The sequence below is a fragment of the Eubalaena glacialis genome, chromosome 20 (assembly GCF_028564815.1).
Source record: "Eubalaena glacialis isolate mEubGla1 chromosome 20, mEubGla1.1.hap2.+ XY, whole genome shotgun sequence".
Taxonomy (NCBI): domain Eukaryota; kingdom Metazoa; phylum Chordata; class Mammalia; order Artiodactyla; family Balaenidae; genus Eubalaena; species Eubalaena glacialis.
Window position 1 is genome coordinate 26,311,644 of NC_083735.1, and position 19,131 is coordinate 26,330,774.

General features: G+C 38.7%; 2 protein-coding genes across 9 annotated transcripts in view; both read left to right on the forward strand.

Moving 5' to 3' along the window:
- NRG1 (neuregulin 1) overlaps window positions 1-19,131 on the forward strand; it is a 1,020,731-nt gene that overhangs the window by 904,453 nt on the left and 97,147 nt on the right. For 3 of the 8 annotated variants that reach the window (XM_061177422.1, XM_061177423.1, XM_061177427.1), the window contains exon 1: window positions 7,398-8,064. The exons of the other annotated variants lie outside the window; for them this stretch is intronic. In XM_061177422.1, coding sequence (XP_061033405.1) covers window positions 7,398-8,064 — 667 coding nt within the window. Of the gene's footprint in view, window positions 1-7,397; window positions 8,065-19,131 lie in introns of those variants that run through there. 8 annotated transcript variants of the gene reach the window in all.
- LOC133081240 (uncharacterized) lies at window positions 6,898-7,086 on the forward strand. Its single transcript, XM_061177330.1, has one exon. It carries the CDS (start codon window positions 6,898-6,900, stop codon window positions 7,084-7,086), a length of 189 nt encoding a protein of 62 aa, XP_061033313.1.

Here is a 19,131-nt window from a genome sequence, read left to right on the forward strand (position 1 = left end):
GAAACAGAGCAAAGATATTTGTTCAAGTCAACTGATTCCACATATATTGCTCTATTAAACATTATGAATGACCATCCATCCATATAACCTCAGAGTAGTCACTATAAAGATGATTTTCCTTCTTTCCATCATACACAGCATAATTTAATAGTATTTGCATTTATTCACACAAATAAAACTCTGTATGGCATATCCATGTCTTTAAGATATTTTTTCCATAGTTTATACATCCCTCTTTAGTAGAGTTTCCATATTGATGCATTAAGTCAATAATACTTAACTGAATGCCTTCTGTGTGCCAGGCATGTTCTAGGTAGTAGGGATATAGTGATGCAAACAGACACAACAAGTGCTTGCCCTTCTGGAATTTACATTCTGGTGATGAGTTTATCACATATTTCAAAACAAAGCACACTGTGTTGAAAATACAGATAGTTCAAATAACTGCCACTCTCTCCCCAGTTTTTGCTCATATTTCTGGGATATTCTAAATACGGGAATGGAATGTTGAGCAATGAGAAATAATATTTTGAGTACATAAAATGAGCTGGAGTTATAAGCCTTTGCTCATTTTCTCATAAAACTTCTTTTGAATTGAAACTCTCAATGACACATCAATTTATTATATCTTTGTGCTTTTGAGTTCCTTGGGATGCAGTATTGCATCATCAGCATCAATTTAGAGTTCTTAGTTAATTAATAATTGTCAGAGATTCAATGCTACATGACCTACTAAGATTTTGTAGAAGAAAGGGCAACCTATACATGACAAAGTCTCATTATTTTAGTGCAATCCACTAGTAAAAGTGGTCAGATAGACTATGTTTTCCTTTTAACAGTAAATGTTGGGGAAGCTGAAACCATGATGAGTGTGCAGTGTAATTTTTTTTTATTGAGTTGGAATTCACATAACATAAAATTGACCGTTTTACTGTGAACAATTCATTGGCATTTATCACAATGATGTGCAACCACCATCTCCATCTAGTTTGAAACACGTTCAGGGTCATTGTAAAAGAAAGGTGACGTGTAAAACTAAAAACAAAATCAACCATTTGTATATAACTAGTGATTTTACTCATGGGCCGTGAGAAAATAATAGGTTCTTTCAAAGTAAACATATTATAACCATCAGATTTAATAAAAACATCTTTCTATATAAAATTCTCACGTCCTCATCTTTGACATCATTTACTGTCTCTTGAGCTGTAGCTGAAGATCAAAGGATCTAAACTTATAAAGAACAAAATGTGCCAGAGTAAATTGATCATCTTGTTACAAAATGAGGACACAGACCCAGAGTCAATAACAAATATTAGACACAGCTTCTCACAAAATAATTCTTACAATTAAGTCAAATTGTCTTTTCTGAGATAATTTTCACTGGGTAAGAATAAAGTAGAATCAGAGTCTTGACTCATCCTCCAAGTGGGCAGAAAAGTACCTGCCCAGTAAGGTGAGCTGAGTTTCATCTCACCTGTTTAGCATTATGAATAATGTAGAAGAACATCAAAGAGCATGTGGACCTGGTTTGCCCTCCGAGAACTTTTCTGTTTGGTTGAAGAGAGAATTACAGGAAAAACAGTTAAATGCTGGGTGATTCCCAACTTTCCATCCACTGAAATGATCTGTGGTAGTTGAGAGTTTAGCATAGTTGGGGTAATAGCGTTTCCCTAAATGAAGATAAATTCATAAAAGGCGTAGTATTTGGGAACAGTCATAAAAATTTGATAAGCACGTATCTGAACTGGACATTAAAAGATTTGAAAAAACGGAGGGGCGTATAGAGGGTATTTTGAATAGATAGATGGACATGAAAAAAGTCTGCCAATTTATTAGAGGTGCCGTAATCTGTGTAATTCAATCACAATTAAAAATAAAACCGAACAAAATGTATGTATTGAACGGATAGCACAGCTCTAGTTTGGGACAGCCAGATACCGATAGACCTCCTGGCCTTCAAAGAAATGACATCCTTCAGTCCTATATACATAACATAGTTAAATAATAACACCTCGGAAGATGTGCGCCAATAAAAGTAGCGTTAAGGAATGCTGTGTCTGTGACCTGGGAGCACGGGAGGGCTCCATGGAGGAGCTGAGATGTGAGATGGGGAAGATTTCCAGATGGATGGGGGGAGGATAGCGGATCCATTTGAGTACTTGGTCCTCTTATAAGAAGCAGCAAGTTTTAGGGATCCTTTTAGGCCCTGAAGCTTTCCTGTGAAAATCATGATTTCATAATTCATTAGCAAATGAATAAATCATTACAACTTATACATAGTCATCTTCAAAGATTGGAATCCAAAAATGAAATCACTGCTGTCGTCATGGTTTTAGATACCACAAAGTAAATTCTACTTTTTCAGCCATAAACTTAAGGAGCGAGGGTAAACTTTTTCAGAGATAAATGTTTTCAGAGTGAAATAGCCAACACACCAAAAACAAAATGCAAAAGAGAAAATAAGTTTACATAATATGGTCATCCTCTTTTCATCTCCTTTTATCTCCTGGAGTTATGCTAAATATTTCTGATAGTAAAATAAATAAAATGAATGCAGAAGCTGTCGCCTAGCTTGACTTGAAGTAGCAGAGGAACTTGAGTATTTTTTTATTGGATGATAAAATAGGATTGCTTCCTTCACTGAAGCTGGCTTAGGAGGAAGCTGGAATATTGTGTATCAGAAACACGTGTGTTCTGACTTTGTTCTGCCGAATTCCATTCTACGTTACTGAGTCTCCTCTTGAGCCAGGTTGACTTACTAACACTTACTTCCTTACTGCCGTGGTGGATTAACGGTGGTTGCAAATTCTTTGGCACACTCTCCAGCAAGATTTATTTCCCCCGTCCTTGAATCTCAGCTGGCACTGTGACTGCTTAGCCAACAGGATGCGGTGGAAGGAGCCTGTGCCACTTCCAGAGTCAGTCTTAAGGAGGACTGTCAGCTTGCGCTTCCTCCCTCTTGGGCTACACCCTCTCAGAACCCAGCTGCCATGCTGTGGGAAGCCCAGGCCACATGGAGAAGCCACATGTTGGTGCACCATCCAACAGCCCCTGCTGTCTTCCCAGCTGACATGTGGCATTAGCTGCCAGTCATGTGCGTGAATCTTGCATGTTTCAGCTCAGTTACACCTCAACGGATGGCAGCCCCAGCTGACATCTGATGGAGCCGAAGAACCACTCAGCTGAACCCAGTAAACTGTAGGCTAGTGAGATATAACACAGCGGTTGTTGTTTTAAGCTATTTCAGGGCAATTTGTTTCATAGCAATATGTAACTGAAATAGCTTTCCAAGGAAAATCCCAGAACTGGGACTGTGGAAGAGCTCATTCAATTTAAACTATAAATAGATCATTTTTTTAAAAACCTATGCTTAATTCTTGTAACTTCTGAAAATCACTAGGCAGAATTTTAGAAGCCTCTTGTTTTGGAAACTAGGCACCTTTAAGTTCATTTACCAACTACATGAAGGTAAAATTAAAATGCCTATTTCATTGTTACACTTTCTGGTTCACTTATTTTTCCCGTTGAAGTAATAGATAAGCAATATGTAATGAGATGCCTTCTTTTGATTAAAAACGAGAAACAGTATTTTTCAGCAGAAAGAGCATGAGTCAGACTTTTGTTCCAATCTTGGTTCTGTTGCTTAAGAGCTGTATGTCCATGGCTAAGTTATCTAAGCTGCCTGAGTCCATTTTTTAAAAATTATTTTCAAGATAATATGTACTATATAGGATTAGCGAAGGTCAGAAATCATGTATGCTGAGAACCTAGCAGAGTGCCTGGCACAATGGTGGAGCTCAATAAAAGTAGCTTTTGTTGTTATGAAGGAGGTGGTAATGTGGTTTTAAAAAGTAGTAGAAATCTGTCTCTTGTTCATTTTTTAAAGGGACATGGAAATATGGGTGTTCCTGAGCTTTATTGGAGATGGAGCCTAAAGGGTTAAAGTGAGGTATACTTGCAGTTCTTCCTACAAACCTGCATGTTTTATTGGAAGAAATTCTGATCCCTAATCCTGTTCACACGACCCTGTTCTCACTTCTTTATTGCTATAGAGATTTGGTAAAGGGATAAAGGCAACTTCTGACTCGTAGTCTCAAGGGTAGAACCAATGGAAAATTCCTTTTATTCTTTACCTCCTGTCCTACTCCCTTTCCTCAATTAGGTTTACCTTCCAGTTGGATGGGAAACAACTTTATAGGTTGCTGGCTCCCTGCAAGCTGATCTTAGCTCCAAGAAGCCACAGTGTTCATAGGCTACATCTCCAGGGAGGACACATACACATCCCACAGTCTGATTTGTGTAGTCCCAGGGAAAAAACAGCTGTGGCAGCCGACAGGATTCTGTCTCCGAAGTTCTGTCCTAGCCTTTACATAATCTGTTCTTTTCCTTTGGAAGTGTTGGTCACCTTTAATATGACAACTAGAGCAGTGCCCAGTAATTTCTTTGTCTGCTGAGTATGTCTGTTCTTAATGATCGAGGTGAGGTGAGTAGCTGTTATTGGTGCAAGTGAAGGACCCCTCTTCGTAACTATGGGTTACTGTTCTCAGTGTCTTCTCTTACCTGCCTGATTGGGCTACCTGAACCCCATTTTGGTCTTTGAAATCTAGGTGACCTTGGCTGTGGGTGAAACGCCAGTATATTATACTTGAGTGAAATATCGGTTTGGGGCAGAATTGAGGAGTTAAGTACCACAAATTTAACCTGGGTGATATCTAAAGGAATTATAAATTATTCTAATTTAGCACAAATATTTACTTGCCTATATTGATTTTGAGAATTTACATGAATATTGATAATTAAAATCTTAATACCTCTCAGTTTGAATACTGTAAATGCCTCCATATAGATTTTCTGTGATGTGAAATTTCATGTCCATTGCTAGAATCTTTAAGAAAAATCTCTCTGCTTTAAAATCAAATAGTTAAAGCTAGAAAGTAGGCATATGAATTATTTTAAAGTACCAGTTACTGGTATATAAGTGCAGGTTATATAGAGATGAACTTAAGGATAATTCATTTTGCCCATAAGTTTGTCAGAGTCATAATTACAATTATGCAAACTGGTTCAGGCTTTTGTCATTGTTGTTAGTGATAGTACTGCAAACACATTTTAAGATATTACTACCCTTTAAATCACTTATAATTACGGGCTAATTTAGTTTTGAAAGAAATGATAATATTATCTCATGCCCACTCAGAGCTTAAAAATATTTCAAAGCAGTGGAGATTGTGCTATACAAAACATAATGTGCTTAAAGCAGGTTCTCTCAGGATTTAAGCTCTAAATTTTATTGCTTCTGGGACTCACATGATGGTTATGTAGTATGGATTTAGAGACAGTTTTTAAGACTCCTATTGACATATGTGAGCAAAATGGTTCCTTGGAAACCATTCAGGTGTCCAGTCACAGTAAAGTGTGGATTAAAGATTCAGATGCGTATCACGTGTGCTGACACGCAACGAACTGGAGGGTCAGGGCAGCCTGGACTCCATTAAAGCACAGTGCATTTCTTCCAGTCTTTTAACCACTGCTGTTTTAAAAGGAAAAAGAAACAAGTCAGCATCGAAACTATCTGTAAGGTAAAGCTACTGAGACTTAACCCCAAAGGCATGCTCTTATAGAAAACACTTCTTAATCCTTGCAGCACGGTTATAGCTGAAGACATGTGGTATATATTACAGTGCCCAGGGAATTTCAACCTCCAACAGTGTGGAGTCACAATGAAGGCTAATTTCAGGATGAAGTGGGAGCCTTTGCTTCCTCTGTAGCTCTGTTACTTACCGGCATTTCTTGTTTGCTGGACATTAGTCCAGGACCGCTGTGAGTGGGACAGGGCAATGGAAATTTAAAGAGGACCAGAGTGGGGACATATGAACCTCTCTCCCCTCCCCTAGCACCCCGTCCTCCAACATACACTCAGCACTTCACGCTTGGGCATCACCAAGTCTACCACGATCATTGCAAAAAGGGCTGAAGGCAGAACTGTCCATGGTTAGAAAAAAAAATGTTCTCGCTGTTGGTTGAAAAATCAGGTAATAACAGTCCTCTTGGTGTACAAAACTTATTAGAGGGCTGGGGAAGGAATGCTATCTCTCAGCAGCAGGCAGGAAGAAATTGCTGTTGAAAAGCTTACCTCTCTAGGGAGGAATCAGATGTCAGACTTTGCCAAGCCTCAGGTCCAACCCATAAGGTCCCACCTACATCCCTCCCTCCCCCCCTGCGCCCCATCCCAGCTTTGTTAGATTGCTAGCATCGATTGCTGGCTTTTTCTGACCCAACTGTGGGTGCAGGAAAGAGAGCCAGCAAGACTTAGAGCAAGCAAGGTTGGGGTGGAAGACTGGGGCAGCTTCGGTAGGGAGAAAAAAAAAGAGAAGGAGGCGAACGGGGCTGGGGGCCATGGGGACTAAGCTTAACTGGTGCCTGCCAGCTTCTCTTTGATTTGATGGCCTTTATTCCTTCTAATTGGATAAAATAGGAAGTCACTGGCAGTCCCGCGTTGCTGGGTGTACTGATTTTACTCAGACCAGCCAGCAGCCCCGGAGTGCGGATGGAGGGAGGCGGGTGGGAGAGGAGGGAGGAAAAAGAAAGAGAAAGGGAGAAAGGGAGAGAGAGAGAACGCTTTTGGAGGAGGAGGGGAGAGGAAGGGAGAGAGACGGCGAAGAAGGGAAGAGCCGCGAAGGAAGAAAGTGAATGAGCGCTCGGGAAGGACAAAGAGGAGTTGGTTGCCGGGTGAGGGGTGGAGGCAGGGCGGGGAGCGCAGTTACCGCCCCTCCTGGCCGCGCTCTCGCCTTCAGATCCCTCTGCGATGAGACGTTTGCCGTGATGCTCGGCGGGCAGGCACCTGCTGCTCTGTAATGATTCAGCCCCTTTCAGCCGTCGCGTTAAGACAACAGGATGCTGTTGCTACTGTCACTGCTGCCTCTCCTGCCGCCGCCGCTGCTGCCGCCGCCGCCGCCGCCGCTGGTCCTGCTTTTGCTTTTACTCCTCCTGCATGACAGTTGTTTTCTCCATCTGAGCAGACCCCAGTTTCAGATGCTCGAGGTGAGAAACATGCCTTTCAGTTTGGGCTACTGGTTTACTTAATTGACCAACAAATCAGCTTGGTTTCTCTTTTGGCCTCTGTCCTTCTTGACCAGCCGGGATGCTTTGGAGAAGCATTTAAAAGAACTGCAAAAGTGCTCCAGAAACAGCAGTAAAGAATTACAATATACTTTAATTTGGTAGTTGCTAGAGGCTTTCTTTTCTTCGCCTGCCTTCCTCCTGAACTCCTCTTGCTTTTGGTAATGGCTTTGGACTTGGACGACTTATCGATTTCCCCCTGTAAGATGCTGTATCATTTGGTTGGGGGATGGTAATGGACGGTGCGGGAGGCCAGGCCTTCTGGAGGTGAGCCGATGGAGATTTATTCCCCAGACATGTCCGAGGTCGCTGTTGAGAGGTCCTCCAGCCCCTCCACTCAGCTGAGTGCAGACCCATCTCTGGATGGGCTTCCGGCCGCAGAAGACATGCCGGAGACCCAGACCGAAGATGGGAGGTCCCCGAGACTCGTGGGCCTGGCGGTTCCCTGCTGTGTCTGCCTGGAAGCTGAGCGCCTGAGAGGCTGCCTCAACTCAGAGAAAATCTGCATCATCCCCATTCTGGCTTGCCTAGTCAGCCTCTGCCTCTGCATCGCCGGCCTCAAGTGGGTGTTTGTGGACAAGATTTTTGAGTATGACTCTCCCACTCACCTTGACCCCGGAGGGTTAGGCCAGGACCCTATTATTTCTCTGGATCCAACTGCGGCCTCAGCTGTGTGGGTATCATCTGAGGCATACACCTCACCTGTCTCTAGGGCTCACTCTGAAACTGAGGTTCAAGTTACAGTGCAAGTTGACAATGCCGCTGTGTCCTCTGAGCCTTCAGCGGTACCCACCCCGAAGAACCGTATTTTCGCTTTTTCTTTCCTGCCGTCCACTGCTCCATCCTTCCCTTCACCCACTCGGAACCCTGAGGTGAGAACACCCAAGGCAGCCACTCAGCCACAAGCAACAGAAACTAATCTCCAGACTGCTCCTAAACTTTGTAAGTAGAGACAGACGGGTGATGCTGTGTAAAGGAGAGGGGTGGGCTTGAGGTCCTCAGAAATGTTCTCTAGAGTGTGTAGCTGTGTCCTTGTCTTCTTGGCTTTTAATGGCATGGTTTGGTTTAAGTGTATCATGTGACTGCGATGCTCCGGGGTGGCGTGGAGAGATGAATGAAAAGACCTTGTCAACTGCTGGTTAGAACTGATGCTCTAGCAGCAGCTCCCTCTACCTGGATTGTTAAATCTGGGGTGGGGGGGACCCAAAACTTCAGCGTCTGGGAGCCATGCTTGAATTTCAGTTACATTCCACTGATTTCTAACACTTTTTAAGATTAAAACATCAGACCATATATATATGTATAAACATGACTTCTGTACAGCAGTGAGTATGATCCTGTGTCTTTTTGTTTTCCCATATAAACTTCCAATCACCTCTCCTCACCTTTCTGTTACCCTCTGCCTCCCAGCCAGCCCAAGCTGCCTGTTCTCTTTCTCCATCTCTTCTTCCTGTTCCCTAAACCACTTCTCCCCACGTTTGTATTTTAATTGGTTCTTCCTGATACCGCATGAAATCTTTAGACGTTTATAGCGCTCACCTCTCAGCAGCGTCAGACGGTTGCTGTCATGCTCAGATTGTAGTTTGAGTTGCTGAGCCCTTATTATGGGGCAGTTTTATTTTATTCAGGACGTGGTACAAATCTGCATGAAAGGATCTTCCCAAATTAGGTTTTTTAAGTTTTATTGAAGTATAGTTGATTTACAATGTTGTGTTAATTTCTTCTGTACAACTAAGTGACTCAGTTATACATATACATATATATATATATATATATATATATATATATATATATATATTCTTTTTCATATTCTTTTCCATTATGGTTTGTCCAATTAGTTTTGTTTTCTGTAATCAAATGTTTAAGTAGCTTCCTTGACAGTCATTAAAAAGTACAAGATCCATTAGTAAGGTACATCGTTTTTTTTTTTTTAGATGTGTCATTTTTGTCCGTCACCTGAGTAAAGAGAGGCCACGCTCTTAAAACAATACAGAGCAATATGCTGTTGTTTGTTCTGGGTCATTGCAATGCTTTAAAATGGAAAAGTTGTCAAGGATGAAACCATGACTAGTCAGATTGTTCTAAACGTCATTATAGAAGAGGAGTTTTCTATAGCTTTTTTTTTTTTAATGTTTCTAATTTATTTTTGTTTCTCTATCTTCTATCACTTTTCACCATTGAGACTATTTACTTAGAAAAAAGTAAAGGATCGGAGAATTTGGTTCTGAATAACATGTGTAAAATCTCTTAGAGTTAAAGGAGAGTTGAGGGTAAAGATTCGGTGATGATATACCCCTTCTGGTTCCCTCTAGATGGTAATGAAGAATACAAACATCTTTTTTCAGATATATTCCGTATGAAGGAGAGCCATGTGTTCTAGAAACGCAGAAAAACTTGATTTGTGCTTGTGATTCAAGCTCATTTCATACACACGAGTTTCAGTGGGAAAGATTTAAAGAAAAAAACAGGCTTGTTTTTCAGGTGTAGTTAGGGAAGAACCTCCTTTCTGCAGACACTGCTTTGTATCTTTATCAAATCCCTGAAGTGTCATTAAAGGTCTGACAGCCATCACTGTATTCACCGTCTCTTCCCACCTGGCAAAGTGACCGGGAAATAATACCCAGATGAAATGACAGGCTATAAAAAGCAAGTACAGATCTTGCAAAGAGAAGCACAATTCACCATGAAGGCAAGGTTACTTCTTTGTCTTTATCATTTTCAACTTAAGTCTTTAATTTAAATGTTCCTGAATAGGTTTAGCTGTCCAGAAAAAGAAAGAGGACCCTATGAAAAACTCTTCAACTAAATCCTGTAATTTTGTCATCAGAGGAAAACAAGCAAACAAAGAAACCTCCAGCACAGTTTCCTGATCTAGGACCATGTTAAAAAGTATGTTGTGATGTTTTGAGAAATTCTTTTTTAAGGTAAATTCTTCTCCTAAGTGTTTTAATAGATTATACATTCCATGCAGTTTCTTTTCTTTTTTCCAAGCCAGGACATTGATTTTTCTGGCATTTCTATTGAGTGGAAAAGATTTACTGCTGCCTAAAAGCATCACAGTGGCCAGTTCTGGCCAGATGCACAGCTGCAGCATTCTCAGTGCGTTGGAGATAAGCCTACAAAAGCTGTCTGAGAAGTAGTTTTCTCCTGAAAAGTTAGGGCTAGACAGTTGGTTAACACTTACTGCCTATAGGGTTTGCTGTGTGGAACACTCTGGGTTAATCTTTTGAACTAGTGCCTGAAAACAACAAAAACACGAATATCCTAAAAATTGTGTATTCCTTTTATTTTGGAAAGGGATTTGGTCCAGGGAGCTTTGTTTTCAAACACTCATAAGTGGTTGCTTTTGTTGGTTAAGAAGCTTGTAACCATTAACGAAAGGAAAGCAAAAAAAAAAGCTTGGAATTAGGTTGTCATTTTGCAATCTGTTTCACTTTTTGCTCTTCCATTGAGAAACTGTCGCTTAGTCACAGAAGAACCGGGTATTTTCTTTCATCATCCTGCGTGGTTTTGACATGCACGAAGCTGTCACGGCTTATATATTTTTTTAAAAAGGCATTGTCATATCTGAACCATGCTCTTCCGTGGTCTCAGGACTTGATTCTCCGTTTCTGTCTGGCTCAGCATTTTTAGCGTATTATGCACAGAGCTGTAGCCTTCAAGGTCATAGTCTGTTGAGGGCTAATTGATTCTTCTTTATCCTGGAGCCTGCGAGAGTGGAAGAGAGACAATCCTAGTAATTGTGTCTGCTGTGTTATTTCCCAAACCAATCTACCTATTAGCACATTAGGGTTTTATTCCATAAATACTAGAATTACCCTCTCCCTCAGTGACTCTTCTAAACTCCAGACACTCTTTGTCTTTATTATAATAAAAGGCAAAATATCACCTTTTAAATTGCCTAGAGGTATAGGCTATGTCAGCCGTTCTAAAACGGGTATGTCTTTCATAAGGCAATATAACTGCATGTTCTCACCATATTAATCTATGCATACATGTAGACATTAAGAAATCTAATACAGGGCTATAATTTAATATATAGACTATATATAAAATATGAAAAAATTAAAATATGTATATGTAATTCTAAAATTTTTCTGTGTAGTTAGTGGTTTCCCACTATGATCATTATATTGCCATGTGACTAGTTAAGTTTTTAGTTTTCATCAAGTCACTTAATACTGGAACCATTCATTTGTTTTCTTTGCCTGGGCTTTAAGATTTTTCTTACCCTCTGTTTATATGGAAAGATCTGACTCTGGGAGATTGCAAACTTAGATGACTATAAAAAGAACTGATTAATTGAATTGTAACCAGGAAACTAGGGTACCATCTTGAAAGAAAGTGTATTTTTGGATGGGACAACCTGCTTGACAACAGACTCTTGGTTATTAGAATGTATTAATATTTTCATCTTAGGCCAAATTTGTTTTGCTTTGTCTTAAATCTTTGTACTGTTGGGTTTCATGGCAAACCATTGTTACGAGAGTGACAAGATGAAGTACTGCCATATGCAAAATTCAACATGATTAATTGAATATACCATAGGATTTCTTCCCTTCCATTGAAAAGTGGCGTTCATTTTAAGTCCAGTAGATTTTTCTAGGTCTTTGCAAGTGTACTTATAGTACTTCAGAATGGTGATTCCAAATAACTTTTCTCTGCTTTAACCATATTTATTGAGAGCCTAAGATGTTAAAAACTGGAAAAAGCTGAAAGCTCCTCAATTTGAACCAAGTAATTTTATAAATGTACTGATGAGGAAAGCCAGACTCTGAACGATTTAGTAAAATTAAGTCTTTTACTAAAATTCACAAAACTCTGAAAGGTTTAGGGAAATCCAAAATAGTAGAAAACAGAGTAATGTCCTATCTCCCAGAATTTATTCCTAAACAGTTTTCTTCTATCAGTTTCCCCCTGTTCTAGAGAGTTAGAGCTGAAGACTAACTCTGGTAGTTTAAGCGGCATCTGCCTGGTAGTTAAGGGAAGTACTTCAAGTGTGACCACTGGTCACATGTGTATGGTTCACTTAAAAAATTAAAATTAAATTTTCTTCTGATTTTCTTCTTTTGCTCTCACTAAATTTTCTGCAGTTATGGCCTTTTTCTTTTTTATTTCATCACACATACAATGTTCCGCTTGCTTTTGAAAACAGCTTAGGTTTTCTAGGGTGATCTCTTTCTTGACAGGCAGCGGATGGCTATACAGCTCACCTCTTTCCTGAATATCCCACTTTGATTATTTCTCCTTATTCCTTCGTCTCCCTTCCCACCCTCCCAATTATACCTTGACTCTTTCTTATTTTCCTAATTATGCCTTGGTGGCTTTATATGTCAAAATTCCATTGCATTCTAAGATATCAACGCACCTTCACCTGCCTTTTCTTTCCTATAGAACTTCATTGCATTTTAATACCAAACAATATTTACACATATTACAAAAACACATACCAAAAAATGTCTCCATCCAAGTAAACAATATACTGGTTTGTCACTGGCACCATCGATTCACACTTTCGTCCCTTTTCATTATCTCTCCTTCTTTTCCATTATATAAACATATAAATATACATATCAGCATTTCTGCATTCCCAGAAAATCATTCTGTCCCAGGCCACACACCTCTGTTCTGTCTTCCTTCCCTTTTAATAATACCTCATCGTATCCTTTTAAAACATGAAGGAAGAGATAATTTGTAGATTGAGAAAGGCATAAAAAAGTTATGACTTATCTAATGTTGAGCTAGAAGCCCCTGAGAACTAGAACTAGAACTCTTGTCCACCGAATCTACTGAACTTTCTATCAGCCGTAAACTATACCATGACTGCTTTTATGCTCATGTTTGCATTTTTATTATTGTTGTTATGTCCATGTTTCCGTTTTCTTTTATTGTTTACTCTTTTTCTTTATCCAGCGAATACATATCCAGTACCTACTATGTGCCAGGCACTGTTCTAGATTGGTTATATCACAATAAAAACCAGTGAAAGTCCTTGCCCTCATAGAGCTTTTGTTCTAGTGGATTTTAAGAATCGATTCGCACAACTCGAGTTATTTCTTTACTTTCCTACACAAATACTCTCTGAATTCAGTGTTTCTTCCCCTTACCTTCATTTTATTCACATTTTGACTGCCATTCCTGTTCCTCCCATAGTATTCCTCTTCTCTATCTGTGGAATACTGAACACTTACCCAACAATGTCCTTTATCTTAAAGCAACACCCATCCCATCTCGGCTACCAACAAGCTGGGTGACTTTGGCTGATTCCTGTTTGGCCTCTATGACACTATTTAACCAAACCATTGAAGTGGTTGGGAAGATAATATCTGTTTAGGAACACTCTCTTAAAATGGAAAATAGATCCATAATTCTGCCACGTAAAGACTGTAAGATTACTTTCAGATTCTAGCAAGTTGATAGCTGTAAATATTTTTTTTCAATCATACTTTTTGTGTATTGCTATGGCTTACAGAACAAGGGCATTAACATAATCCTGAGGATTTTTAGTTTCATTGTCCAGAGAAAGGCTAGAATCTGTCATTAAGTTATCTAGTTCTCAAATTGAAAAGAAACTTGGGTTCATATATCGTTCACACGAGTAGGAGTGAAATAAGATCGATCTTCATCATCTCAAACCTTGTTGCCATCTTTACTGCAGTGAATTGAACCCACTGTTGTGTGTGTGTGTATATGCATTCAAAGGTTATTTCTGAATAATATAATTGATATTCTGTAATCATACAATTTTATATGTTGAACATTTGGAGAGATTATCTGAGTGACTTCCTGAGGGAGGAAACTCAGATCTGGAAAAGTGAAGTGACTTGCCCAAGGACACTACAGCTACTTAGTGTCAGTGCTGAGACTAAAAACTGAAATAATCCTTTTCTTCTCTATACCCTGCTTTTCTTTTCCAAGTTGTTTTTAGCCTTTATGTTCAAACAGTATGTATTGCCTTAATTTAAATGATTGTGATCTCCTGTTTATTATTTAAATCCTAACTAGTAAAACTTTCATCACTCCACTATAGACGTCTTCTTTAGAGAAGAGAGTTTTACCCCTCTGATTTTGATCAGCGTAGGATGCCCCTCTGGAGCGGAGGTTGGACATCCCTTTCCCAACAACGTAGTATACGGGAGAATTTTTTAACAATTAAAGTTACCCCCGACTGAAGTGCGCTACTTATTTGGAAAGAATTTAGTTTCTTCTTAACGGAAGTATTCAATCAGTGACATTGTTGAGGAACATTCATGCTCCAAGCCGATTACTGAGTAGTTTACCGCTGATATCTCTTACAGCTTTGCTTTCTGTCTTGCCCTAGGGCATTAGCTTTCCAGTTGGGCAGACCAGAATTTGTTTTAATTTTTATTTTATATTGGAGTGGGGTTGATTAATAATGTTGTGTTAGTTTCAGGTGTACAGCAAAGTGATTCAGTTTTACATATACATGTATCTCTTCTTTTTCAAATTCTTTTCCCGTTTAGGTTATTACAGGATATTGAGCAGAGTTCCCTGTGCTCTACAGTAGATCCTTGTTTGTTATCTCTCTTAAATATAGCAGTGTGTACATGTCAATCCCAAACTCCCAATCTGTCCCTCCCCCCCCCCTTTCCCCCTGGCAACCATAAATTTGTTCTTTAAGTCTGTGAGGGGCAGACTGGAATTTTAATCTTACCTGCCATTCTTCATAGCCTTGAGCAAGTTAGATCATCCCTCTGAATCTGTTTTCTCATTTATTCATGAGAATAGCAGTATGCATCTCTTGAGGCTGTTTGGGGGATTGAATGAGTTATGGGAAAATACCAAGTCCTAAGCCTAAAATATAGTAAATATGAAACCGGTACCAATTTTCTCTCTCATTCTACTTTGACACCCTTCTTCACTTTATTCTTTTCCTCCTTTGATCTTGACAGAGTAGTTTTGTAACAAAATCTGGAGAGTAAGTTTGGGAGTTTGCGAAAGCTTATGCAAAACTTAGAAGATAAGAGTTGAAGAAGCATCATGGTGCAGTGGAAATTGTACTGGAAACTTGACATCAAATCCCAGTTCTACCATTTATAAGCTGTGTGACCTTGAACAAATCACTTCACCACTTGAGATTTAGTTTTTACATCAGAACAAATGGGAATGTTAATCCCTAAAACATTCATGAGATTGTGTTAAGGGCTACGTAAGTTACTCTATGTGGAAAAAAAAATTCCTGATATTAGAACAGGGCTTAAGAAGTATTAACTTTCTTCTTCCTCTCTCTAGCACCATTCATATAAACAGTATTCACGTATGTTGACATTCCTAGGAATAAATTGTAGGGAGTCTTAACAAGTGGATTAATTTGTTATGTCTTAGAGTGATACAGAACTTTACTAATTTCTTAAACCGTAGTATCATTAAAAAGAGTGATTTTTCCCCATAAAAAATTGGTTAGGATACATAGATTATTACTCTTTGGGTAATGTCCAAAAATCACGGTGTGAGGGGCTTTCTTACAGAGAGAATGATAAGGAGTTACTTGTAAGAGAGAAAAAGACAGGTAGTAACTAAAATTGTGTTTGTCATGAAAGTACCTTCTATGGGAAGGTTAGGGTAGTGAAAAAGAATCCATGCAGTTAGATGTAGTGCATGGAAAGAGCTGAACCAAAAAGATCGTGAATCCTTCTCTATCTGAATGGAAATGATGTTCACCTAACGTTTTTCATTGTCCCAAACTGGAATTTCTGGACCCCAAAAGATAGGAATTAAGCTGTTCTCAGAATTTCACAAAACGCGTAAAAATAATAATTTACATAGAATAATTTTACACGAGCCAAATCAAACATAGATGTTATTTTAATTTGGTTAAAAATACTATATATATATATATATATATGAATTCTACAAATAATATATGTATGTTTAGCTTATACATATAATATCCTAAATAAAAGGAGAAATGATTTGATAATTACTTAATAACTAAAACTGGGTAAATAAAGTCACTTAAAGTGTAGAGGAAAAGGTTGTTTATCAATAAGTTTAAAAACAAAAATAAAAACAAAACTCTAGCCCTATATCTACAAACATGTATAGTAATCAGTAATAATATATGTGTTTTCATTTATTCTTTACTGTAGAACTAGAAATATGTGAAAACTTCTATGCTTTGGTCATCTTGATTCTTATTTATTCAAGTATGATAGATTTGCTGCAGAAATTGGACTCTGAATCAATATTGGAGCAATGAGGCCACCACTTCTAAGGGGAAAATATTTGACAACATACTAGGGCAGATTTTACCGGGGTATAGGCTTTTCTGACAGTGCAGTGGAAATAAGCTGATAGACCCAATAAAATTTGATGAATTATAATGGAAAGCTTCCTAAGGTAAAGCATTTTTAATTTTTCATCAAGAATATAGCGTGACAAGACGAGACTTGATTTACTATAATTTTCAGTGATATGCACTTGAGTGTTTGAATTGCCTTTCTTGAGGTACTGCTATCTCAGCTGAAGGGGAAATTTATGAGCTCTATTTTAAGCAAAAGTTAGTACAGAATTTAATACTCACGTAATTCTCTACTTTAAAAAAAAGTGTCTTCCAAATTCATTTTATTAAAAACTCATAATTTAAAATTAAACCAAATGTCCATATATTCATATGCATTTGAAGATGAGAGCAACGTTGAGGACAAAGATGGTGGCCACAAAGGAAACATAATTAACAGGCAAACAAATGACACCAGAAGTTTCAAGTCTTAACTTTGCTACCTATGTTGGTGTCCGATGTTGATATAATTTTGTTTCTCTAGTTTTCCTCTCTTCTCCGTCCCCTCATTTCTTACGTCCTTGCCATCCCACAGTTACTTTTCTCTTCACTCTCCCCACCATTCCTTCTTCTCCAGTGATCTTGCTGCATGTCTTCCTCAATTCTCCCACCCTCCTCTGAAGCCAGGGTCTCAGAGCATCAGAGGATACGGAGCAGATGCTCTAGACCTGTGGTTTCTCCCTAGATGGGGTGGGGGAGGGAGAGTGAATGAGACCTGAACCACAGACTTGACCACGAATAGCCCGATGACTTTCATTGTTGCCTCTTCCTTTGCTAAGTAACAGGAAGTATTTGTTTTATGAAATATGTTGGTGTCATGCAATAAAATCTCCATAAATAAATGGAATGATCTAAAGACAGTGGAATTGAACTCTTGTTAGCATTTGTTTGTAATCCCTTGGTGGAGCTTCCTGGGTCATAATTGCTTGCTCTTCTGGGATCAAAAGGAATCAGTAACCATTGATTGGTGCATGATGCTAAGTATTGCCTACAAAGCAAATCTTAAGAGTGATTAGTGGCAGCATTGAGTGTTACAGCTCTGATCTTTCCTTGCTATAATCCTTAGAGCAAGCTGGATTTTTACAGTCTTCCCATCAGACAACTCTTATTATTTTTCAAAGAGAAGAGAAAAAACAATGTCATGTCATCTGTGAAGACTTGGGTTTACATAGGGAAAAAATATATATATAAAATAATTACTTCAGTCTTTTTATCTTTCTACTTCAATGACAGCAAGGAGATATCTAGCTTAACCCCTGCCTAGGAAGTTCAGTTTCATATGCCTGTGATCCTCTAATTATAGTTCATCTGCACTCTGGAACCTGAGGTACACATAGCCTATGACCTACATTTTACTAATCAGTAAACTATTTATAAAAACACTGGGATCAATATAGTAAGTCTTTGGCCTCTCAAAATCCTTGGAAATTAGTTGTTCTAGATTGCTGAGTTTTCTAAATAGCTGATGCTTTGTCACCTTGAAACTTTAATTTTATCCATTTTGAATCAAAATCTTTTGATAATCTATGCTACTTGTTAATGGGATTTATCAAATATAGAATCTTCATAGTGGTGAGTCCGGTGATGTCTTGAGGACATAGTGGGTTAGGTTATAACTTTCTTGAAAACTGAGCTCATTAGGACATACTGAGTTATATTGGGAGTCCTAACCCCAGACCGATAAATATTTTAAATGTACTGGGTTATTACATAATTGCAGTTAGAATTTCAGAGCTTTAAGGCATCATGGAGCGGATTTAAACCAAATCTCTTCTTTTAGCCCAGAGAAAAATTATATAAACTATCTGTGCCTTAATTTCCTCGTCTGTGAAGTGGTGGCAATAATTATACCTCCCTCTTGAGGTTGTTATGAGGATCAAATAAGTTAATGTATATAAAGCATTTGGAGTCGTCCCTGGTACATAAGCATTAAGTAATCGTGAGCTACCATTATGCAGTTTTTTTAAATTAAGCTGCATTTCCTTGAATTCTAAATTTGATACCTTGCTATTGCTATAATGGGCTTGAAGAAAGGGACAGGAATTCCAAGGGACATATTGACAAAGACGTGGACATACTACCATTTTCATTTGGTTTGCTCATGTGGCTTTTCCTCTGTGTGATTTGTGTTACCATCTTATCTGCGTTGTTCTCAGGAATTAGAAGGAGAGCTGAGAAGGATGATCATCACTCCACCTGTCAGCCAGAAATAGAGCTACATGGTTTAGATGGGTTGAGAAAGAAAGCCCTCCTCGCTGGCAAAATGCCATCTATTCACATTGCTGTGGACAAGCGTATGGGTGCATACTTTAAATTTACTGCTGTGACTTCTTACTCTGCCATAAAATAGTGTGCAGGTCCACGAGAAGACAATGAAATTCTCTTCGTTGGTGGAGAGCAATTGCAGAAGCTTCAAATTCTATCATTTTAGCAAGGCAGAAATCTACTCATTATCCAGATGTAGTCAATAAATTAATGTGATGATTGGAGCTGTCCATGATGAGATAACAGTGATTTGGAAGTATCTGAATTTTAGGAAACAGGATTGCAGGAGAACCATTGACATTTTAAAGATGTAAGAGCTCTTACAGATAAGCTGATCAAAATATTTTACTTTACTCCTGAGGAAACCAAGATACAGAAATGTGAAATGATTGGCTTACATATTTTCATAGTTAGTAAGAAACAGAGACAGATCTAAAAAATGG

Coding starts and splice junctions, on each gene's coding strand:
- LOC133081240 (XM_061177330.1), top strand. CDS start 6,898: ATGCTGTTGCTACTGTCACTGCTGCCTCTCCTGCCGCCGCCGCTGCTG.